The following is a 23,638-nucleotide window of genomic DNA, read 5'->3' as shown; positions in this document are numbered from 1 at the left end:
AAATGTCTTTCTCTGCTTAATTCATCCAGGAATGTTTTACTATAAAGTTAAATTTTTCAATTTTCTGTAAGTTTTCATGTAAAAAGTGTCAATAAATGATGGAACAAAAATAGAACTTGTAACATTTAACATTTTAGGTTTGTGAAAGTGACTCATAATGTATATTTGTAACTGTAATTGCACTGGTGAGCCTCATACTCTAATACATTTCAAAATGTTATTCTCTCCACTTAAAAAAAAAGTCGCCATTTTGACATCTTTCTTCAAAATTAGTGTTGACAACCACCTTGTTCTTGCCTGTTTCCAGCTGTGCCTCATAAAATAGGGCGCATCATCGAGGGCAGCCCTGCAGACCGATGTGGGAAGCTGAAGGTGGGCGACCGGATCCTGGCTGTGAACGGACAGTCCATCATCAGCATGCCGCACGCAGACATTGTCAAGCTCATTAAAGATGCTGGGCTAACAGTCACACTACACATCATACCAGAGGAGGGTGAGTGTTTGAATTTCAAATCAAACTGTTCAGTTTGAGGTTTGAGTGGCAGCTTATTTATTTTTCTCTTTGCAATTGGTGAAACTTGCTCACAAAATACATAATGTGAAATAATCTGAGGTTTAAAGAAAAAAAAGTCAAAGCAATTCTAAATCAACTAGGGTTGAATACATGTTTGTATGTATTAGTTTATTTGTCAGGGACAATGCAAAAAAACCCCATTGTAACAGGTTCCAGTAACATGATAGAGATGTGTTGCCTATATTTGTTCTATCTACAACAGTTCTGCAGGCTGGGTGAACCCTTGTTTCACTTTCTGTACCTCACAGGTTCCCATTCTGGGCCCAGCTCAGAGAAACAGAGCCCCATGACCCAGAAACATAGCCCACAGACCCAGCCCAGCCCTGTAGCCCAGCCAAGCCAAGGAGGCATCCAGCCCAGCCAAACAGCTCCTCCGCCGGGCCATACGGCCCCTCAGCCAGGTCAAGCACCTGTCCAGCCCGGCCAGACAAGTCAAGCGGTGACGGGCCCTCCTGCACCAGCAGCCTGCCAGCCTGCACCAGCTGGAACCCAGCAGAGCCCGGTCAGCCAGCCGTCTGGTCCCCCTCCACAGCTCTACCTCCACGATGGCAGGTAAGAGTTGTGCTAAGAGGGATGTTCTTGATTGGACTCAGCAGGAGCGTTTTGTGAGATGCTCCAAACAGTTTGTGTCTCAGTGACTGGAAGACGGAGCAGGAGTTTTTAAAGGTGACCGATATCCAACATGTGCATATAGATGAGTGTGTGCCATCCTTTCCTTCCATGCCAGTATATTCAAGAGAAAACCCGGGACTCCAGACCAGTTCCACACCGACTCTCAGTCTCAGGCTGGTTTCAACTTTGTTGCGTAACCCCACTTAGCTCATACAGTGTCAGTGAATAATTTACCTAAGGTATCTCTTCTATAATGCAGGAACCATGCGATCAGGCCCGGTTCCATGTCAAAACTATGAAAATGTGAGTGCATGCTAGATGGGTGTGTGTGAGTCTCACAGAGTAGCAACTCCCAGAGCTGTGGATTTGTGGCCATTTTACAAGTGGGACCTTGATAAAAAATTCAAAACATATTCTTATATTTTTCTTATATCCATCCTTTCTCTGACGAGTCTGCTTGACTGCGTACACACAGTGATCCTTATGCCCTCGTTCTTCCCGTGGCAAGCTAAGCTCAAATGGTACCGTATACATACATCTACAAGATCTCTTGGGGACATGAAGTCGTGTGCAATAGGACGCTGGGTCCCTGTGTTTCTTCAAAGCAGCGCTGTCTCCATCTCCGCTGATTTTGTCTTTTTATCCTCACAGGTCAGAGGTAAAAGCAAGACAGGATGTCAAACCTGACTTCCGCCATCCTCCGTTCACTGATTACAGGCAACCTCCAGTAGATTACCGTCACCCACCAGTTACTGATTATCGTCAGCCTCCCACACTGGACTACCGACACCCGCCTGGTCTGCTGGACTTCAGACAGCATCCTGCAGCTGCACAGTTCCCCCTGGGGATCCCTGCTGACTTCAGACCACAGGTACAACCAGACTTAGAGCTGTCTGCTTAAGATGGCGCTGTTTTGAGCAGTAAGTCTACATATTTGTATGCGGCTATGCCAACACATTATGCAGAGGTTTGAAATCCTTCTTTTCAGCATGGTCATATACTGTCAATGGCTGTAGGCTTTTTTGTAAGCACCATGCGTCTTGTTCTGCAGGACTTCGATTACTTCACAGTGGAGCTGGAGAAGAGCGCAAAAGGTTTTGGCTTCAGTATCCGCGGGGGCAGAGAGTACAAGATGGACCTCTTTGTGCTGCGCCTCGCTGAGGATGGTCCTGCCATACGTAACGGAAGGATGAGGGTGAGAAGATGATGATGAGATGATAAACTATTTAATTAAATTGCTCTTTGGGAGATGATTAGTCAAACATCTGTTATTTTGTTGAGGAAATGAAGACCACAATTAATGCAGTCCCAGACATGAGGCTGGGACATGAGAATGAGCAGAGTGCCAGTTTGTCCATCTTGATGTCCATAAAAAAGAATGTTCTTCTGCTATGCTTCTTATATTTGTTTCACTTTTTCCTTTGTTAATTATGAGTTATTTCACTGTCATGTGTAGCTTACATGTTAGAAAAGAGGAAACTAGAGTAAGTGCATGTGAACTTGTGAACGGAGTTACCCGCTGCTCGCCCTCAGCAACTCCTGTTTCAGTGGCACCTCCCAAGTTGCTCCAGTGGTTGTGTAGAAAAGTCAACTTTCCGTGGATAATCACATTTTGACAGAAATCAACCCTGTGCTCTGTACATGTCCTTCAGGTTGGGGATCAGATCATAGAGATTAACGGGGACAGCACTCGAGACATGACTCACGCACGTGCCATTGAACTCATCAAGGCGGGCGGCAGGCGGGTCAGGCTGCTGCTAAAGAGAGGCACGGGACAGGTGCCAGAATATGGTGGGTTTTCACTGACACAAACTCAAGTCCCTCAATGTCCGAACCTTTCCACTCTGTCTCTCTCATACGTCCCTGGCCAGATTTCTATTTCTCACTTATATACTAGACATTCATGTTTGAGGTTCAACATTTCTGTTCTTTAACCAGAATTGCCGTTTCTTTCCTCTCTCCTGCAAATGCTATATGTTTTTCTCAGAAACACATTAACATGCATTCATATTTTTCTGTATTTTACTCATGTCTATTCTTCTATTCTATCGTCCGAATTTAAACTTGAAAAAAAATAGATCAAACAGTAGAATAACCACCTGCTCTCTAGCCTCCGTGTGTTGTAACCCCTCTGCTTTAAATCTAATGATTGGTATAGGCTTTTACTTGCCTTCCCTCAGGAATGGTACCTCCCAACCTCTCCATGTGCATGAAAGGTGACACACTAAGCTCCCCCTATTTCTTCCTAATGGGCCACTCTAAAGACACGGTTTGTGAAAAACTGCATGTCTCCCTCTCCATAGTGATTAATCTCTGTGCTCTGTGGATGTACTCTCGGCAGACATGTAATCATGTGCGCATGCTGATGAGTCTACGCATGACAAAATAGCAGCCATATGTGTCTGTATGTTAATGTGTATGTTGTGTGGTGTCGTAAAAAAAATGAGCAATATTGCTTGAAGTGACCCTCCAGATGAAATTGTATCATCCCGAAGAGGGCTGTGAGGTAGACTGGGTGAAATGTGTGTGTATGTCACAGTACCGTAAATATGATTTTAATTTTATAAAAGCATAGAGGCCTACATGGTCCCGTGTTTGCTGCTCACACGCATTTGCATGCAAGTTTGCCTGACGTTATATGAGGATGTGGTAGTGTTACTGTGTCATTATGCACGAATGTCTTTCTCTCTCTGCTCATTCCTCTTTCTCTTTCTCTGTCTGTATGCATGTGCATGCTGGTCGTACCACTCTTTTATCACCTCAGTCCACCTGAGTGTGTTTTGTTCCTCCCCAACAGACTGTACCAGCCCCTGGGATTCCCTTTCTACAGCCCACTCTGCCCTGCAGGAAGTGACCCTCGAGCCCCACCAGAATCCATTGCACTCATCCCATCTAGCCTCAGCCCCAGACTCCCCTCATCGACTCCCCCTAGGGGCCACAGTGTGCAAGGCAGACAAGGCTCCACAGCTGACAGACCACAGCTCCATTAGAGGGGCTACAGGTGGCAGGTCCACCCAGCAAAAGTGCATCATCAGGGGGCAGGTAACCCCTCAGGGGTCTGGAGAGGTGGACTGTGGACCAGGTGACAGACAGCCCCGGGTTTTGCCTTCTAAAGCAGTCCTGGGTAGGTCCGTCGAAAGACAAGAGAGGCAGAAGGAGGCTTGCTCTCCCTGCTGTGAGAGGAAGGGCCTGCACACACAGGCGATAAGCACCGTCTGGCCCTGGGACACATATGTGAGTGTGAATTCAAATGGAGCTTCCCTGGCCAGTGCAGATGGACACGTCAGCCTCCAGGAGAGGCCAGTGTCCAGAGGTCTGTTCCCCAGAGAAGACGAGAGGGCCAGTGGACACAGTGGGCTCTGCTGCCCCTCTAAAACTATGGAAGATCCTCCTGTGAGGAGTGCAGCTGCCTCCCCCAGGCCCTGGAATGTTCCTGGGTCTGATAAACAGCCTGGCACCCTGAGGTCCTGGACCTCCACAGTAAGCAGGTAGAGAGGATCTAGCTGGTTTGAACTGGATCACACTGTCTGGCTCTTCATTCAGTTTACCATCAGATATCTGAGAAAAACAGTCAATCTCCCTCGTTCCCTATTTTCTGTTCTGTTTCTTCCCCATGTACTTCTGAAATCATTTTTTTTTTTTTGTTCTTGCAAGATGATTATTACACCCACCACCTTAAAAACAGAGAAACGTTCACAGCTGTTGTAACACAGAGTATAAAACCTGATGGAGACCACTCTGTACGAATGCATTTTGGACCCTTGATGCTCTGATCACAGATGGAGCAGCGATGTCTGATTGCGAGTGGGGTCATGCTTTTAACCGCTCGACCGTATCCGGCTCACATTGGTTAGTGCAACATAACCTCATATGGGAGGAGAGAGACATATGTACAGCCAAGAGGTTTACTTGTGCTCCATTTTCTCTGAGCGGTGGGGATGAAATGAGACTACAAATTTGTCAGATGGAGGAAGTGACACTGAAAGTCCTGGAGGACATGGCGCTGGCCCAAGTGACAGCCCGCTTAACCCGACATATGTTAAGATCACACGCCTACCAATATATCATATACTGTAAATGTAAAGATGTGAAAAATATGTACATTTTGGAAAACTCAAAAACATACCTGTCTGTGTTTTTTTGTTTTTTTGAGGCCGTCTAGTAGTTAGAAACATTGTAAAGAAAAGAGAAAAAAACACAGGACAGTATTTTAGGATCACTATTTCCACGGCCTCGTCTACGACTACATATCAAAGACTGTGAACGTCACCAAACCCAGATTGCTGAGGGAGGCAGTGGTCGTGTGCATAGATGTAAACCACCATGTCATCAAACAGGGACTCGCGTGTCTATATAGAGAGAGGAGGTCCTCTGTGGAGCTGGACCAGACGGTTCTCATGAGAGACTGAGAAGATCTTAGTCCCTCTTCTTTTTCATCAAATTCTACTTCTAGGTGACTGACAGCAGTTGGCTTAGTAAGAACTTTTCCGATTTATGTACACAACGAGATCACAAGTCAACCATGCAGTCATTGTGCAGAATTATAAGCTGTGCTGTATTCATTTGATGCTCAACAGAAAAACAAATTGTCCAGTCTATATTTCCCATTTCTATGCCTTTTACTGTGCTAAGTGTACCACATCACTGTGGGAGAAGGGGCATCGGTGTGGGTAACAGGAGGCCGATGGTTTTGCAAGTGGGGCGGAGTGCCTTACTCAAACTAATGCAGAGCTGTTGCTGTCATGATTTGCTTTTGGAAACTGAATGCAAAACAGATGTTGATGACCACGCACACATATCAGCAAACGGTTGCGCTGTGGAGCCTGTTTTCTTCGGACTTAACACCAAGCAGTATCTACAGTTATCTCTCGATGCACTCTTAGCTTTATAGCTGATCAAAGTCTATGGTTGCCCTTGTCCCCTGGTGTTGAAGAGGGGAAGAAAATGTAGCCTGTAGCATTACACCCTCCTCTTAGTGAGTAATCTGGGAGAGTGGAGCTGTGAACGTTATTCCAGACAGGGTTATTATCTAAGTGGACCACGGTTTTCTGTTGTGTTATTGATGAGTGTTATTTCAGCTTTATTTGTCTGTTCCACACACTTGCGGGCGGTGACAACACTCTGAATCTGAACCCAAGATTTTAGCAGAGGTGTGAAACATTTACTCTCCGAAACATCTGTCGAGTCGAGGCATGCTGCTATCGAACACCACAGATAACATCACCATCATTTGTTCGTCTCAACAAGATGTTTGCTCTCGTTAAAAAATCACTGCAGTTGTTGAGTACTGAAGGGAAAAAAATAATAATAATCACAAATGTGACTGAATGAATGCAGCATGATGGCAGATCCAATCTGTTATTGTAAACTGGCATAAAAACCTAGTGGCAAACTGCTTTTAGTGAGACAGTGCACCTGCAGACTGGGACACTTAGTACGACCTCGTGCATAAAGCGCCATCTGGACTGAACTTGACCTGCAGTGGTTTGTGGATTAAAAAAAAAAAAAGAGTCATCTGAATATATCTGAGCGGACTTGAAAAGTTGAATACACCTGTGGTTCAAGTGATAAACTCATTAACATGCTAGAAAGGAGCATGGGAACATGCCACTAGGCCGTACATGGTGTTAGGTGTATGTAGGTGAAAGAATACGTCATCCAGCCCTCCGTCTCCATCCAGACTGTCCCCCTGCCTGCTCTGAGTGATTTTGTATTCAGAAACAAAAAAAAATGCTTTATTGGAACCCGTGAAGGATGGCAAATTCATAAAACCCCATTGAGATCAAGTATAACTGTGTAGTGTTAATTGTGTACTATTCACCTTGTACAGCTGTATTCCTACAAATATGGTTTACTGTATCATTGATACTGTAGTTTCAAAGACGTGAACAACTATTTTTATGAAATGCGACAGTACTGATATATTACATTTTGCTAAAAAATAAAAAACTTGTTTACTGAAAGATATTCTGAGATACTGTCAAATAAACTCTTGACATGGTGTAAAATATTCTTTTCTGCAGACTGTTAATGGGCAACAATTTTGATCATTAATATTGTTTGTGTGTCTCTTTTATCACAGTCTCTTCTAGAACTATTGGACAGGTAAGACCAATTCCTTTGTTTCTGTTTCACGGTGAAGATGTTTGGGTTTAAGATCAAACTGTGAAGAGGACACTTAAGTTCAGAATTTATTTTTATTTCCTGGTATTTACATCACCACAAATTAAGAATGAAACAGTTTGGTGATGTCAGTGTGTTGCAGGCTTGATGCAGTAATTACAGGCAAACCAAATTAGAATGTTATTTGCTTTAAAACTATTTATTAGTTACTTGTGCTCACTTAAAAATGGGGCCTTCTGATACCAAAGCTGCTATGTCCTATGTTGGTTAACACGTCTAATCTAGATGTTGATGCAAAGAAATAAAAAGTGAAATTCTGAACTTGTCTGATACCAAATTTGATCGTAAACTCAAATGTCTTCAGTGTAAAACATTAACAAAGGAATTCGCCTCTCTGTTCCAGTACCTCTGAAGGGGACTGAAATTTCTAAATTTAATATTTTAGAGATTTGAACTGATAATTGGACAATCAACCTGAAATTGTCTATTTCGGCTCAAAAAACTTGCAATAGGCATTTGCTGATATTTTCTATTTCTTGTTATAGGCCAAACAACAATAATTAATCTTGACTCAATATAATTGTTAGCTGAAGCTCTAGGTGAGACTATAGTATATTGTATATTAACAATATACTGGAGATTGTTAATGATGAATCCGCCTCAAATTAAAAGTGGATTTTATTTAACAAGTCAGCCTCATACTTACAACAATCATTTACATACAGGCACACTTGTGGAACAATTTAAAAATCCTTCACATCTTTTCACTCAATACCACTTTAAAGGCCCTGCACGCCCACACGTTTTCCCTTTGTTGTAGCTCTCTGGCCTGAAGTTGAGCAGATACGCTGGGAGTTTTCTGGGGTCACCGTACTGCATGAAAAACCTCACCTGTCAATCAAGTGTATATAGAAAAATGTAACCAGGAGAAAAAGTCTCATTAACCATGACAAGTGAAAACACCAGTGTGTGATGTGTTACCATGGGAGACTGAACATCAGGTCTATTTAATGAAGTCAGACCTACAATAATGATGTTTTTCAGTCCTCCTGATGAACCCTTTCAGTGAAATGACAGAACATTAGTGGAGGTACAGATTACAATCCTTCCCGTGACAATCACGTCTGAATCTCACACCCATCCAATAAAAAAAAAAGAGATGAAGATAAAAATATTTACACATTTCTAAACAAAGCAGGGACACATTTTATAATAAAACAACGTGTAAACATTGTCTAGCATCTCATTGCTGATTTAGGCCAAGATGGTGAGCGGTCAGTTGGCTGGAGCGGAGTTGTTGTTGTTGTCTCATTGTTGCAAGGAACTTTCTGTCGGAACTGAGGTTTCGCTGTTTTCCTGTTCAATCAGAGGAGCCTCCTGGGAAAGAAGAACAGAAAAGATTAATAATGAGGTCATCAAGAGGTCAAAGTGAGGTTTTTACGATCACAATTTCATTTACCTTGGGAGGTTTGTAGATCCCCATTTTGAAACGACAGCAAACTACATCAACCAGGAAGCCGACCATACTGTGGACCATACCTGTGTGTGAGAAATGAGATCCGGCTTTTAGATGCTGATGTTCACGACAACTTGGATCGGGTGGAAACAGCTTGGTATGAGCTGTTAAGCGCGTTCGCTGTGGCTTTCATATGGAAAAGGAATGACGAGTTTAAGTGCAAGTCTGCATATGACAGACATCCATGAATAATACATATAGCATGATTTATGGCTTTTTTCCAAGCTGCTTAACGCCATTTATTGAAGACTAAATGTCTGCTCGCATAAGCAGAATCATTCTTCTACAAGTGAGTCCGTCACCAGAGGACAACAAGATTTTTCTACCGTTCAGGCAGTCGTTGCTTTCAGTTCATACAAGTATGAAAATGAATTTGTTAGACTATGCATTGATGATGCAAATGATGGAACTATTTTAAAAACTTCTTCCTGTATGTGTTTAAACATTTTCACTTTGATGGATTAATGTTTCCATTTTTTAAGTCTCTGTGAGGTGATTTTCACACTGTAGTTAAGCACAAAGTGGCTGCTCAGAAGTCAGGAAAGCTATTTAATTATTTTTTTATTATCAATCTTAAAAGTCCAGATGAAAACATCATGAATCTCCAGCGTGCCCCTGTAAATATGCCCCTGGTTCTCTGCGAAATATATTAGCAGTTTATCTACCTGTGGTGGAGAAAATGCCTCCGATGATTCCGCAGAGCCTGACGAGAAACTGCCACAGGGGCATGTGCTGCTCAGTGACTCTGACCATTAGTGAACTAATATCGTATTTCATAAAGATCCCAGAGACTCCATGGCTGCCTGCAGCATGGTTTATTGCTCGTTCCTGCAGAGGGAGAGGAATACAAAACACATTTACCGCAATGATAGATACCGTACAACACAGAATATACAAACACGAGCAAAATGAAAACCTACCCGCTCTGTGACCGAGTACTGATGTGTGTCAGCGGAAACCTTGTAGGTATTCAGCTTGGTTGGTACGATGGTGATGAAGTACTGAAACATGTGGTTAGCTGGAGAGATTGGTCAAAAATCCATCAATGAAAGAAGAAAAAAGCATAAACTAAGATAAGAAAGGATAACTAACAAGACGTACAATCAGGAGAGACTTTCTCTGTGCCGTCCAGAAGGTTGATAATCCCGGGGATCCCTTCTCCAAAGGACAGGTGGTCGATCCGGTGGGAAAAGTTATAAGCTGTAGCACAACGACAAGTCAAAACAGTGATCTTCAACATTTCATGCATCACAGCAACCGCAACTTTAATCTGTACTTCAATTATAGCCATATGGCGAAAGAATGAGAACATTCATGAAGGAGATAATGTGTACAACAGGGTTTTATTAAACATAGTAAACTCACAGTCATGGCTGACAAGAGCAGCAAGGTGAGCGTGGCCCCTGGGATGTGGGATGGACCTGTGGAAGAGGAAAAGGTGGTCTGTGCTTCTGAGTACAATATTTCAGAATTAAGAGCAAACCAACACAGGTAAAACATGTTCAGGTCTAATTCTCATTTTTCTGTATAAATGCAAAATGTCTAATTTCTACAAAAGGATCCATTTATCATTATGAGCATGTTCATCATTATGAGCATGTTCAACGTGTGAATACGTACTTGCCAACAGTAATGTGGAAATTTCCTGCCACCTTGTTAACATACAGGTGTCCATGTATCCTGCAGGCGGTGTAGGAAGTGGAACTGTCCTCACTGTGTGGAAGAAGAAAAAACACAACGTGGAGGGAATGATTTCTTCAAAATATATGCACGGGTGAACACTTCCTGGTAAAACAGAATATTTTACGAGCCTGTACCTGTGAGGCGGAGCAGGTCGAGCTCCTTTTATTGCAGCCTTGAAGAGAACATCCTGAAGAGAGTGCTCCACTCTCAGACGCTCCTGGATGTGCAGAAGGGTCCTGACGGAAAAGAAAAACAAGAACTCACTTGGAACAACAGCCAAATTCAATGGATGAAACAGAATTTGAAATCGAAAATGATCTCTAATCAGGTAAAACCATGTTGTGCCAATGAGTTTACAGACTTATATAGGTAACAAATACTTTTGGTGACATTTAAATCACTAACATTGCTACCAGTTCACATTGGGCTGTGGGGAATTGCGTTTTTTATGTTTTATGGACAATTAATCAAGATAATAATTGCCAAATGAATTAACCATTAGTTGCAGCTCTACTTCCAAAAAAAGAGGGACACTATTATCTGCCACTAAAAGACAGACTCTTTGCTGAATGTAAATAACATAGCACAGCATGTTCCTTCAGGGAGTGACCTAGAAATTACAGGTACAACAAGTTAGTTTGAAGCTTACATGTGCCATAATCTTTGCTCTGGTGACAGTTCAAAGTTGACCTGAAATGTAAACAAAACAAAACAATTTGTCAGACAAGAAATTCTAAAGAAGATGTACCACTGAAACATCAAGGAACAAATAGGATTAAAGGCATGTTCAAGTTTAACAGCAACACTTTCTCCACAGAAAAAGTTTAACTTTTAGCTCAGTGAAGTATTTACAGGAGCTCGTACTCACCGGTTCATATTTCAAGCCATCGGATGCAACCATGGTCTCGGCCAGATCCAGGACATCTGCACCAATATCTGAATGCATACAGATTCAAAAATGTACCACTCACTCTACCAAACGTGAATAGAACTGAGAGATAAAAACCATCTTACATTGGCATCTCATCGCAACTGTAATGTCCACATTTATCCTGAGTTTGCTGTAAATGAGGAGCAGAACACACAGTCAGTTGTCACTTATTGTTGCAATGATCCTCTGTGGGTGAAGTCGTCTGCTGCTGAACCGTACAGCGGTGTGTTGACAGGCTGCTCCATTCTGACCAATCAGGGTGTGCTACACAACAGACACACCTCCTTTTGTGTAATACAGTACACACCAACAGCTTCATGACACACAACCTCCAAACCGATCGTACAGTTAAATCACCTGCTCTTGTAAAAAACTGAGCATCACTATGATTTGTGTTAGATTGGACTGCGTTTGGGTTTAGCTAGCTGTTCCCAATGAACTGACACCTGCTAAAAGAGAGGTTTTGACGAACAATGATAAATTAAAAAAAAGGGCGTTTAGCTTCTCACCTGCTGAAGTCTTTGTCCACCTCGTACTCGTACCTCATCCACGTGTTCGTGTACACGAAGAACTCCAGGAAGGCGAGCACGGCCATGAGACAGAAGGCGATCAGCGACACTGCGGAGGGAACAGACTCGAGTCACTGCGGTGCACAGGGGAGTCACTCCGCGACGGTCGGCCGAGTGCGGTCACGGCTGTCCGTGCTCTACCTGTGCCGCCGCTGGCCGTGGACTCCACGTAGCTGTCGGGGACTTTGGGGAAGGCGTCCAGCTCCTTCACCAGGGTCAGAGCCTTCTTCTTGGTCAGCCTCCTCATGTCGGGAGCAGCGTAGCTTCAGGTGAATGCGCGCGCAGACGGTGGTCGTTTACCGGCCGGGCCGCGGAGCTGCGAGCTGTCGTTCGCTCACACGTTCGTCTCCTGCGCGCTGACGTCGACCATGACGACAACCGAGCTAACCGTTAACGTCAAGTAGCTTAGCACACTGAATCACTGTCTGTGGTCGAAGTGGAATGGTAAATAACAACAACGGTTGAAGTGCTTTTTGACGAAGCTCAACATTAAAATATTCAAACCGGAAATATCCGGTAGTGCGCTATTGAACCTGTAGTCCGGGAAAAAAACTGCTCGCGTTCGGACTTAGCGCCCTCTGGCGGTTACGAAGGAATAAAGCTTTTACAATTATATATTTATGTAAACAAAAAAAAGGGGAAATCAAATTCACCCTAAATATAATACTAAATCCATTAATACCCTTTTAATGACTATTACACTGGGCAAACATTTACCTAAACCTATGCAAGCAGTTATCTCTGCCCGCCTTCTTTTTCTTTCTTTACTTTATTTATTTTTTTTATATTTTTTTATATTTAAAGCTTCTTTTTTTGTCATTATGTCAACACGGAGCAGGACAGAGCTAGGCACATCCTCAGCTTCTAGCTTTATGTCACGTATGTGCTTGACCATTACATAGGTTTAAAGGAAAAATGTGCAAGGGGTCAGCTATGTAATATTAAATATTATTTCATATTTTGTATTATTATACTCTGGACTCAAGATAGGGATTCATTTTTTCCCTTATAAGTGAAGGCACACTCCAGTTTATGTATTTCTTATCAGTAACAGACATGTACACTCAGATAGCACTTAATTTGGAGAGGGCCTCCACCGTTCTGGTCATTTAACTATTTCATTTTCTTTGTATCTTTGTTTTTTTCTCTTCTGAATTCAAGGGCAACAGATGCAGTTGCTAATAACATATCTGTCATCCATGCTTTTTTTATTCAAAGTTAGTTTATATAAGATATTATTTAATATGCTTGACTAAAACCCATTTCTCAAGCAATAATCAAAGTTCTGTGCAGGTAAATCTACATTATTCCATTGATTTTGGATATGAAATATAAACAGAAACACACCTGTCTCTGTCAGTGTGAATATATCAATGGCCAAAATGTGACATTTCTGAAGTTGATCCATTGAGACTGAATCAATGTTGGTCTTTCAGGGCTCAAACAATATTTATATGTGATAAATGTATCAAACCATTTTTTGTGTGAATGTACGATTGACAGCTATGACTCTTAATAATGTCCATAACTACGTCACATATAGCAACACACATTGTGCTTGGAGTTGCTTTATTACCACTGTAAAAAAATAAGACAGAAATAACAAATTCAGTCAGTTTTTGGTTGGATTTTACCCTTTAAACATAAACTGCATCTTTAATCAGTAGCAGCTTGGCAGAGTGGTCGGAACATAACATTGCAGCTCTAAGAGCAAGTTTACCTCCTTTATGTCCTTGAACAGTTTTCTGAATCCCTGCCGGCTCCAGGGACACAGAGAACTAACAATGAACCGAATGTCTGGCCTCCCTGTGATGGAGGGGGAAAGGTTTTTGGCAAAAAAGACCAGTAAAGTTTCAGATTAAATTCTGTGAAATCATTCGTACCCCTGCTTTTCAGAGGTCAAGAATAATAATGGTGTAACAGCTATGACACAACAGTATTAACTACTCGCACACTCTAACTACTAACATTCAGTTTGACAACATTTACTTTCAAGTCACATAAATCATGAGAGACATCATGTGACACTTCTTCTCTCAGTCAGGTGTGGATCTCTTCAAAACACCAAAACACATAGGCTTAAAATCACATGATGAGTGAAAGCATTTTGACAGATATATCCATAGTGAGATACTATACAACTTCAAGTATTATCTGCATTATTTATGTGCTGTGCAGGCATTAGGATGAATAAGCATGCTGAGCATCCTCAGAGACCATCAAGGCTGTGAGGCTCTTTCCAACGAATGGATTAATGACTGGAAAAGTCAGCAAATATTGCAGAAGCCAACAAAGATTCAAATATACAACATGACTTCCGGCTAAAAAAAAAAAAATCCATTCACAAACTGTCCGCTCTATTCTGCAGATACAGAGTCAGGCCCTTCGTCCCGTAGGACGCCCGGCTCTAGGACGTCGGAGGTGGGCGTGTCAGGCGGCTCTTGAGAGAGATCTTCAGAGCATCTGCTCACAGTGGGTGAGATCACATCTGGACTCGTGTCACACGACTCCGTGCTCTGCTCTGAGGTGGCTGTTGTAATTGTCGTGGCAACGCTGCGGGGCACTGGGTCGAACTCGTCGTCGTCGTCCTCCAGGATCGGTGCCTCGTGGATATCTAGATAATGTAGACGTGACGTTTAGGTGAACATTTAGGGAAGCTGATTGTGGTTATAAAATGATAATCGGAAAGAAAATGCTAACTCACTGCTGAAGGCTTCTGGGTACTGCTTGGCAATCTTCCCTTTTAGCGTCCTGGAGAAGTAGAGGAGCCAAAATAGAATTAGGCTTGTGTTTTTGTGTGTACATGTTTGTGCTTTTGCCGTGGCGTTCACCTGATCCTTCTGAAGACGCTGTCCAGATCTTTCTTCATCTCCACAAGTGTGCGGGTGTGGAGCAGGAAGCGCTCGTTCATCTGCTGCAATCGCACGTTTGACAGCCCGTTGAAGTTGATCAGCATTTCGTTGGTTTTCTCGAAGCGGTCGAGCCTGTTTTCACAACAAGTCAGCAAAACAACAAGAATCTTCTAGCGCCAGTTTACAATGAGCAAGGGACACGGCGGCATCACTGTCATATGTAAAACAAACAAACAGAACAACATTTTATTTGTGGTCAACTGACGAAGCGAGAAGAATCAGAGCATGACACTCACATGTGTCTCTGAGCCTGGATGATGGCGTTAACGTCCTCAGAGTTCACCATGCTCAGCATCCTGCTGCAGAACACACCGGATGCTGTGGGCTCCACCATGGTGATGATGATGATCAAGACGAAAGAACTGCGAATACAAATGTATTCAGAAATGTGCGAGTGGAACAATATCTACAAAGATTAACAATAAGCCATGAACCGACGGAGGAGGCTTCATGAGAAACACATCACTGGTATTTACATCAACAGCTGCTGTAGTTAGATTCAGAGAAGTCATTTGACCTCGCATCTAATCCACGAACAGTCAACTCTGATGTTTAAATTTCGGCAGGTCGTACAGACGATTAACTTTATTAACAGTCCAGCAGTCGGGACCAATCATTGACTGTTAGCTTACGAGCTAAAACAACAGTCGGGGGCAACACTCGTGTAACATACCTGAGGTCCACACGGTGCTTGTCTCTCGACCTCCGTCTTTCTACGCTACAGGTTTAAAACTACATCTACAAATGATGGTTCATCTGAGAGCTGCCTGTAAAACAAAAACAAAGCACATCCGTATTTTAACTTCCGGTCATATGATCGGCGTTTCCGGTATTAGTTTTTTCCCCTTTTCTTTATTTAAAACTGCGCAAATTACGAATGTACGTCACTAACAATTGCGATTTTTAAAAAAATATATATATTATTGTCTTTCGCGAGAATAATACAATTTTAAAAATTCGAATGGTCTATGGGACACTTCGCACCGATAAATAACCATCAGTTAAAAAAGGGAAAACAAATGAAAAAAGTGCATGTAATGTTATCCAAAATACAGTATGGATGTTTTCATTTCCTTTCCTGAATATGCAATAATTATAAATACCTAAAAATATATAGAATCATTACAGATAATGAAGGCCTAAATTTAGACTGTAAATATATAAAGAAACGACCCAAAGAAATGTGGGTTGTTTCTTTCAAGTGATTATATGGTAAGTGTACTAGAATAAAGTGAGCAGTTTGAGGTACATGAGAACATAAGTCTCATCAAAGCTTTGATAAAGTTGCAGTCTTCTCTGAAGTGTTGCAAATTTTCTTTTACTTTTGCCTTAAATTACTTCACTGTATATTAGAAATCACTGAAAGTGGAGATAACAACTTTCTGTTGAGTACATGTTTAGACCCACCTTATACCAATAACTTCAGTAACTCCATACGTCCAGAAAACGCACAAAATTGCTTTTATTAAGGGACGAGTAAAAAAAGTACATGATGTATAAAAAAATACAAAACTGCTTTGTCTAACTGGTGAGCTAAGTAAATGCATAGCAACAGTACATGCAAATCTACAGTTAGGTATCCTACTGTTCTTTTACATTTTAAGCTACAGGCTAAACAGAGGAAAGGTACAGTTTGGTTGCAATCTAACATTCGTTTTAGTCTATATGATACAGATCCAAAATGATGATACAGAATAAGTTAGGCTGCACGCAACTCAACTGATGAGTAAATAAATACTTAACATCATTTCACAAATATTAACAACTGGTAATTCAATGCAGCGTTTAAACAAAGCCAGCTGGAGAATTTCTTTCGATTTCTGATGAACAAAAACCATGCTACGCATAAGCTAAAGATGAGAAGAATTCATAGTATTACACTTCTAAGCAGGGACGCAGTGATACAAATAAATATGAAATAAATAAATAACTAAACCCATATTGGAGCCATGTGGCTCACCCAACCCCCTATGTACACAACACACCCTCTGCTACCAACTACAACATCAAATGTATGAAATTTCATATTAGTGTTCGTTTGTAGAATAAACATACATACAAATGACCTTGGACAAGCACAAGTGTCCATAGAAAACCTGCATTGATTTAACATTGGGTGAATTTCAATGTGCTTTGGCTTTCATTCGATAAATAAAGTAATATTAGGCTATATATCACAACACATTTGTGGTATATAAGAGGCAATGGCATAGAATTTCAGCTTGTATAAAGTATTTTACTATATACTGACCCAGGAATGAGGAAAAACACTGATATTGATATTGCTGAGTTATTATAGACCGATTGTTTGTTTTTGCTGTCGTATTTTGTGGTATTATTATTATGCAAAGAGAGTTTTATTTTTCCTTTTTTAAAGTGTTTTACATATAAAAATAAGTTAAAACTCCAGAAAAATGGATCCAAAAAATAAAAGTAAGATTTACAGTTCATATAAGGCCATGCAATTTCAGTAGACTCATGCATCAGAACATTAGGTCTTTTGGATGAGTGGCTTGCCATTCATGCAAAATGCACTATGTGTCGCTCAGGCCACCATAAATATACCTAAGTTCCCTTTTTGTTCCTTAAAACCAATCCAGAATTAAAACTAGCACTGTCTGTAACACATAATTAAGGCTGGTGTATTTGCTGTTGAAGCTGTGAATAGGCCTTATTTCAATGGGACCACATACGTATTTGGACATAGAGACACTAATCCAGTCTACAAATGCTCTGATAGGAGAGGACGTCAATGTGAATGGAGACAAACACAGGGGCTACTGTACAGGTCTGTGCTCTGTCAGTGTAAAGTGTCATTCATTCCAAAACGAGATATCCACCATTTTACTTTAAAAAAGAGCCATCTACTCCGAGCAAAGAAAGGACATCTAATACCATCATATTAGTAATCCAGACATATATGCTTATAAAATATCCCCAATGAGAATGAGTTCGGCTGTGTGTTTCAAATGTTGAGTGATGAATATCAAGAAGCACCCTTTTCTATGAGCAAGTGGATCTATTGCGTTTTGGAATAAACTCTTTTAAATGTACCAGCAAACTAGAGCTCCAGCATTTCATCTAAAGAAGATCAAAAACACCACATATGATGGTCCACCATCAGAATGGTAAGAATATTAAATAGAAAAACAAAGTTAAAACACAACCGTCCATAAGTTACCGTTTAAACATAATAAACAAACCTCCAACATTATTGTGGAGAAGACCAAAGGATTTTCAGCTGCTTTATGACTGAAGGCGATCTGAGGCAACTTCTTTCTGTAAGTGCTTGGGAGAAAAGTAGCACCCCAAGATGTCTTCAGAGATGCGTTAAGGGGAGGCGAGGCTGACTTTACCACCCTGCCTCCGCCACCACCACGGCCCTAGTTGGAGGAGTTTCCATGGTAACGCACAGCTGAGCAGGCTCTGCGTTTTCCTCACATGTCGGTGTCTCCTTCACTTCCTCTTCCGTCTGGGATTTTTGCCCGCTGACATCCGTCACCACCTGGCCTTCCTCCACCTCCACATCTTCCTCCTCATCCTCTTCCTCATCATCTTCCTCCTCCTCCTCTTGTTGTTGTTGCTGCTGCTGCTGCTGTCGCTGCTTGTTGCGGCAGCACGGTTTGAACAAATGTGGGTCGATGAGCACCTCCCCAAAGCGCCCCTTGTAGATGATTCCACAGCACACTTTTTGCCTAAACACAAAACACGATGCATTGAAATGAATGAAGTAAGACCGTGTTATATGTGCTTTAGAGCTGTGATGTTTTTCTATATAATAGTGTAATGTATAGTGTCAAATACAAGCCGAGTCTGTAGAACAAATGAGTGCCACTGCTTCACTATCTGACTCACCTCTTCCAGTAGGTGAGGTCCAGGAAGGAGAAGACCGGGGAGCGGCTGGACCCTGGGCTGAGCTCACTATCAGAGCCGTCGTCCGACAGGTTGCTGTAGCTGGGAGACTGAGCCGGAGATGCACTGGAGGTGGTGCTGTGAGCGTCTGAATCTGGTTTGCAGAGGGGATGATTAGCTGTTACACAATCTTTGAGGAACAAATGAGTTAATGCCATTTAACATGTATAACATTTTATAATTGAATGCTAAAAAACTCACTGTTTCTTTTGAGCTCTTTCTGCAGTCTGCGGATCTGGCTCGGCCGTGCTTTCTTAGAGATGGACTTTATTTTCTTGGGCCTGGAAGTGATCTTTAAGCTGGGACCTCCCCTTGCATCCACCACCTGTGTGGAGGAGAGAATATGAGAGGGTAGGAGGAATGAGGCTGGCATTATTCAAGTATTGTATCATGACCAAGCATCATTCAACCATAATATCAATACAGCGATTCACACTCACGTGGTTCCAGTTCTTCTTGGTTCCCACAGGCAACTTTTTCCATCGTTTCACCAGGAGCACACAGGCGTTGCAGATTTCTCCGGATCGCGTTTCACTCAATCTGTAAGACAACCACACATTGTCAGGGTTTCCTGTCAATAATTATGATTAAGTCAACACACAGATGCTCAGGTGTGTCACCTACCCGAAACAGCTCCTGAACTCTTTCTCATACCGCTTGCTGTCCGTGAAACGAGAGCTTGAGGACTTTGCACGGCAGATGCAGCAGCCGTCCAAACTCCTGTACATCTTCGGCTTGTGAAAGCCAAACATCTGCGTCCAAAAAACAAACAAACAAACAAATAAATAAAATGCAAAAATACCAACATCTCAGGCTTTTGTCAGAGGCACAAAGCTGCAGCACCTTCCTGCAGCATGAGCCTGTACATTGCATAGATGGTATTTAATTGTGCAAATTAGCCACATGTGAATTAATAAATAAATATCCAGTGTTTTGTCACGTTCAGGGATCTCTTGAAAACATCCAGGGAAAGCGATTTTGTTCGCGCATCTCTCGCTCTGACCCACATGGGGGGAAGTAGGTCAATAGTCAGACAGCGTGTCAGACAGATCATGTCACCATGCTGCGCTCACAGGATGCACGCCTCGTTTCGGAAACTCAAAATTGAACATAAGCTCGCACTTAGTCCCGAGTCTCCGGGCGGCGCACGAAACATTACATGTTATTACGGTTAAAAACAACAAGAAAATACAAAATGCAAGGTTATGTTGCCTGAGAAATGTGGTAACATCAACGTGTCGGAGGAAAATCCCTCGAAGTGCAGTAAGCGCGCAGATTATGCAGCGGAATAATGATTTATGTTGCTAGGCAAAACATATTCTGCCCAGCACATGTAGACCTGAACTGCGGCAAAACTGTGAGCCGCGCCCCCCAGACTGGGTTTTTTTTTTGCCATCAGTCCTCGGGGTCTTCTGACAGTGCGGTGCCACAGAGAGCAGACAGAGAGCAGGGAAAACCAAAGACCTCTCACTCCTCTGCTTATAACCCCAGCCCTGAAGATAGAAGTCGCCTACAATCAGAAGCACGTGCAATTCATGATTCAAGGCCTTGGGATAACTATGACCTGGATGAATGAGAATCTCCACAGACAACAGCCTACAAGTATGAAAAAATGTCAAGACAATTAGATCGGTTGAGAATGGATGACCACACTGGAACTCACTGTCAGCAGTGAAAACAAGTGCAAACAATTCTGAAACTATAGTCACTAACACACGCTAACAGCCCTGCAGAGAATGCGCAAACTTTACTCTTGCAGGGGTTTTTTTCTCCAGAGACTTGAAAAATAATGATAATGTCCAACAGTTCTGTAGAGATCAGATTAATAGCTCCATTTAACCAGGCAGCAACTTTTGGGAAAGGTAGAAAATTGAGCGAAAAAACTATTTCACATAAGAGTCTTCACTAATACAACATCAGCAAATAGACCAGAGGTCACAACATAACAGGTCTGCAATTAAAAAAAAGTGTTTCAGCTCGGGAATGCATCCTGGAGTATGTTATAATATAGTTAATGGAAAGGTAGGTAGTTGATTAAAAATCTATTTTACATGAGTGTCCTCACATACAGAACAGCAGCACATAGAACACAACAGACCTACAATCAAAAAGAGAATATAAGGACAATAATAGTAAAAAAAAAAAAAAGCTGATCAGAAGGATTATAAAATTATAACATAAATCTGTCTGTACGTTAAATTTAAATCTGAAAATTTCTAAGCGATATCAACAACAAAAAAATTTAAACAAACGTTTATCAGCCCGTGAACGTATCCTGGAGCATAATATACAATGTTTTACTTCGAGTGTGTCCTCTGTTCACAGCAGACGATCTTTGCAGCAGAATACAGTACGTGACGTAACTCAACATGGCAACACACTTCAGAGGCGGAGGTAGCGTGGAGGAAAGGGGGTGTGATGCGATTTTCCGCAAAAAAAACCTGCAACGTAAAAGTAAAGTGTAAAAAAAAACGTCTCGAAAGCGGGTCGGGACACGTCCGCTTCTAAAACACGTAACTACACATCGAGTAACGCGCTTGTTTTTATCGAGGACGGGAAGAAAAAAGTGCAAGTCGCCAATTTCCAGCGCCCACTCCGGCGAGGGAAGCATGGCACGCCACACGACCTGCTTCATGCGCACCCATTTTATATGACGACCGTGCTCGGCTCGGCTCGGCGATGGCCGACCTCCCTCCTCCCCGACATCCAACTTCACGCAGTCAGATAAACTCAACAGAAACGCGATTCTAAACAGGGGGAAACGTGCTTGTTGCCGTATTTTTTTTTAAGCGAAAGCTTTTTTCTCGGACAGAATTGTGTAATTTGATCTCTACTCTTTGTTATTCCGGCGCCGCGTCGCTGCTGCAACAAAACCACCGTCAACTATACGTGCGCACGAAGTTCAAGACGGCGGCTTTTTTTGCGTTTTATGACACTTTCTTACACTATTAAAAAAAAACCACATTTCACCCTGCTCCACTCTCACGAGACGTCCGTTAATGGTCGTCGTTTCTTCGCCGTTCTGTTGACAGCGGCGGCCGCGTGCTGAGACGCCGCTCCGCTCCGGAGTGGGCGTGAGAGACACAACTCTTCTTATTCCGCCGGTGGAGATGTGTAGTAAGAGACTGCAGCCGCGGCTGCAGGCACATTGTGTGCACTATAGATGCTTTACAGGAGAGAAAGTTTCACACCCTACAACATAATCTGACTAAGTCAAATTCTACTCAGCGATTTTCATCCATCAGCCAAATGCGCCGAAGCAACCGATAACAACAACAGCCGACCCTTGTTCATCACCATGCGTTGCACGTGAAGGCCATCTTGACACTGTTTTACACATCTTTAACGTTTCTCTCGCATCCCCCTTTACTCACTTTAACTGTTCCTAAGGTCACCTGAACGCACCGGGCCACCCGGTCGGTCCTGCAGCAGGCCCTATAAAGAACAATTGTTCTGAGACAAGTCGAAGCTTGCTTTTTAGTAACATTTCGGGGAAAAAAGCTCCGCAAAGACTTCCACCCCCTCTCTGTTAAAGCTCCGCAACAAGACAAAACACAATAAAACGTCCCTCTGTACCTTTTTTGCAGGTCGCGTTGAGCCGAGTCAAAGTGCTGGTTCCGGTGGCGCGTCGTTCCGATGGCACTATTATGAAAATCAAGCCGTGTCAGTAAACCCGCTCTCTTGTTGATGTCTGCGCCTGTCGACGGGACTGGATAGTTGTGGACACGAGCGCGCATGCGTCGCATCCACACCTCCATTTCGGAGCGGGGCAGGAGGCCCCGTTTCTTTTTCTTCAATCAAGACATTTACATTCACGGCGCGTGACGTAGCCCGTGCGTCTGCATTCTGCTGCCCTTATAAGGAGGGGAGCATTGCGCGGGAACAGGGGGCTCGGCCCCGGTTGCTATGGCGCATTGGAGAATGGAAGCGGAGGGGGCGGGGCCTGTCGTTTTTACTACAGGGCGCCAGATGGCTCGTCTGTAGGCCTGCGCGGTTTTTAGGAGGATGCGCTTTGTTGATTTCAATTGCGTGACAACGAGGGCAGATTAGCGGTAAATAAAATGTGGCTGGAGCACGGGTTCTCCATCCAGCGGTCGGTTCAGGACCAACAACCACAGGCACCATTTTTATTTATTTTTTACCCCAGACAACCAGCGAACCAGTCCCGTCACATAACACTGCATCAGTTTGATGACGCCACTGGAATGTATAGTTGTCTAATGGTGGAATTTTAACTGAGTACAAGTACTCAAGCACAAAATAGAGGTACGTGTACTGTATGTTATATTATATTATATTTGATTATATATGCTTTTCCCCCCACTACAATTATTTGATGCACTTAAGTTACTGGTTACGAGTACAGCTAAGATTAATTGTACAAATATTTTGATCATTGTTTAGTCAGTTTTAATAATGTTTCATGATTCCAGGATTTTCCACCTTTTCTTTTCATTCTTGACATGATATCAATTAAAGTCTCAGGGCATTCTTCAAACTAAACAATCAAACAAGTATACAGTAGATTAATCCATTAAAAAAGCATTATACAATAAAATGTTCCTTGTTGTACTTACATACTTTTAAGTAACATTTCTATTGCAGGACCTCTTTATTTTTATGTAGTATTTTCACAGCATAGTAATTATGCTTTTACATGAGTAAAGGATCTGAATACTTTCTCTACCACTGCTCATGCTGCCCTCTTTGCTGTTACAAAATCTGAATGTATTAATGTAAACAAAAGGGCAGATAACCAGTTACTACATGACTATTATGGAGCCTTTAATTCCAGATTGGTGATAA

At 42.4% G+C, this 23,638-nt stretch overlaps 4 protein-coding genes and 1 long non-coding RNA gene across 15 annotated transcripts in view; 2 read left to right on the top strand and 3 right to left on the bottom strand.

Annotated features, from left to right (window-relative positions):
- LOC118315656 (membrane-associated guanylate kinase, WW and PDZ domain-containing protein 2-like) overlaps window positions 1-7,196 on the top strand; it is a 63,113-nt gene extending 55,917 nt beyond the window's left edge. For 3 of the 7 annotated variants that reach the window (XM_035643113.2, XM_035643112.2, XM_035643115.2), the window contains exons 17-22: window positions 308-493; window positions 823-1,126; window positions 1,838-2,057; window positions 2,238-2,381; window positions 2,839-2,977; window positions 3,984-7,196. In XM_035643113.2, the coding sequence (XP_035499006.1) occupies window positions 308-493; window positions 823-1,126; window positions 1,838-2,057; window positions 2,238-2,381; window positions 2,839-2,977; window positions 3,984-4,678 (1,688 nt within the window). In that variant the 3' untranslated portion in view covers window positions 4,679-7,196. Of the gene's footprint in view, window positions 1-307; window positions 494-822; window positions 1,127-1,837; window positions 2,058-2,237; window positions 2,382-2,838; window positions 2,978-3,344; window positions 3,456-3,983 lie in introns of all 7 variants that reach the window. The other 4 variants (XM_035643118.2, XM_035643116.2, XM_035643117.2 and 1 more) reach the window with 3 other exon arrangements.
- A 773-nt stretch (window positions 7,197-7,969) lies between these two features.
- Window positions 7,970-12,542, bottom strand: ergic2 (ERGIC and golgi 2). Its single transcript, XM_035641395.2, has 13 exons — window positions 12,150-12,542; window positions 11,949-12,057; window positions 11,523-11,569; window positions 11,377-11,444; window positions 11,158-11,198; window positions 10,643-10,744; window positions 10,446-10,538; window positions 10,191-10,246; window positions 9,927-10,025; window positions 9,746-9,843; window positions 9,491-9,653; window positions 8,769-8,848; window positions 7,970-8,686 (listed from the first exon to the last, which is right to left on the bottom strand). The coding sequence occupies exons 1-13, from the start codon at window positions 12,253-12,255 to the stop codon at window positions 8,618-8,620; spliced, it is 1,131 nt and encodes a 376-aa protein (XP_035497288.1). The 5' UTR covers window positions 12,256-12,542; the 3' UTR covers window positions 7,970-8,617.
- Window positions 11,767-19,633, top strand: LOC118314778. 2 transcript variants are annotated; one of them, XR_004794717.1, is made up of 3 exons: window positions 11,767-12,277; window positions 14,377-14,484; window positions 18,788-19,633. It is a non-coding gene; the product is annotated as an uncharacterized LOC118314778 (long non-coding RNA). The 2 variants fall into 2 exon arrangements; XR_004794716.1 differs by having other exon boundaries at window positions 18,785-19,633.
- kxd1 (KxDL motif containing 1) lies at window positions 13,561-15,754 on the bottom strand. Its single transcript, XM_047333517.1, has 5 exons — window positions 15,594-15,754; window positions 15,157-15,282; window positions 14,840-14,992; window positions 14,713-14,759; window positions 13,561-14,622 (listed from the first exon to the last, which is right to left on the bottom strand). The coding sequence occupies exons 2-5, from the start codon at window positions 15,252-15,254 to the stop codon at window positions 14,366-14,368; spliced, it is 555 nt and encodes a 184-aa protein (XP_047189473.1). The 5' UTR covers window positions 15,255-15,282; window positions 15,594-15,754; the 3' UTR covers window positions 13,561-14,365.
- sinhcaf (SIN3-HDAC complex associated factor) lies at window positions 16,359-22,673 on the bottom strand. Of its 4 annotated transcripts, none has more exons than XM_035641397.2 (6): window positions 22,409-22,673; window positions 19,457-19,584; window positions 19,273-19,372; window positions 19,034-19,157; window positions 18,776-18,926; window positions 16,359-18,615 (listed from the first exon to the last, which is right to left on the bottom strand). In XM_035641397.2, the coding sequence occupies exons 2-6, from the start codon at window positions 19,582-19,584 to the stop codon at window positions 18,273-18,275; spliced, it is 846 nt and encodes a 281-aa protein (XP_035497290.1). In that variant the 5' UTR covers window positions 22,409-22,673; the 3' UTR covers window positions 16,359-18,272. The 4 variants fall into 4 exon arrangements, with proteins under 4 accessions (XP_035497290.1, XP_035497293.1, XP_035497291.1 ...); XM_035641400.2 differs by lacking the exon at window positions 22,409-22,673 and adding an exon at window positions 22,207-22,342; XM_035641398.2 differs by lacking the exon at window positions 22,409-22,673 and adding an exon at window positions 21,796-22,155.
- Between the last annotated feature and the right edge of the window lie 965 nt (window positions 22,674-23,638).

This window comes from Scophthalmus maximus, chromosome 7, assembly GCF_022379125.1.
Source record: "Scophthalmus maximus strain ysfricsl-2021 chromosome 7, ASM2237912v1, whole genome shotgun sequence".
Taxonomy (NCBI): Eukaryota; Metazoa; Chordata; class Actinopteri; order Pleuronectiformes; family Scophthalmidae; genus Scophthalmus; species Scophthalmus maximus.
This window is presented reverse-complemented; position numbering and strand designations above follow the sequence as displayed.

What these genes read in the sequence shown, in the direction of transcription:
- ergic2 (XM_035641395.2), bottom strand. Translation starts at nt 12,255, where the DNA reads ATGAGGAGGCTGACCAAGAAGAAGGCTCTGACCCTGGTGAAGGAGCTG. An exon ending in CACGGCCAGCGGCGGCACAG is followed by an intron (nt 12,058 to 12,149) that starts GTAGAGCACGGA and finishes TTCCCTCCGCAG; the next exon opens with TGTCGCTGATCGCCTTCTGT. An exon ending in GGATCTACAAACCTCCCAAG is followed by an intron (nt 8,687 to 8,768) that starts GTAAATGAAATT and finishes CTTCTTTCCCAG; the next exon opens with GAGGCTCCTCTGATTGAACA.
- kxd1 (XM_047333517.1), bottom strand. Translation starts at nt 15,254, where the DNA reads ATGGTGGAGCCCACAGCATCCGGTGTGTTCTGCAGCAGGATGCTGAGC. An exon ending in ATCCAGGCTCAGAGACACAT is followed by an intron (nt 14,993 to 15,156) that starts GTGAGTGTCATG and finishes TTGTGAAAACAG; the next exon opens with GCTCGACCGCTTCGAGAAAA. An exon ending in GTACCCAGAAGCCTTCAGCA is followed by an intron (nt 14,623 to 14,712) that starts GTGAGTTAGCAT and finishes TACATTATCTAG; the next exon opens with ATATCCACGAGGCACCGATC.
- sinhcaf (XM_035641397.2), bottom strand. Translation starts at nt 19,584, where the DNA reads ATGTTTGGCTTTCACAAGCCGAAGATGTACAGGAGTTTGGACGGCTGC. An exon ending in GAGTTCAGGAGCTGTTTCGG is followed by an intron (nt 19,373 to 19,456) that starts GTAGGTGACACA and finishes GTTGTCTTACAG; the next exon opens with ATTGAGTGAAACGCGATCCG. An exon ending in GACCTCACCTACTGGAAGAG is followed by an intron (nt 18,616 to 18,775) that starts GTGAGTCAGATA and finishes TTTTGTGTTTAG; the next exon opens with GCAAAAAGTGTGCTGTGGAA.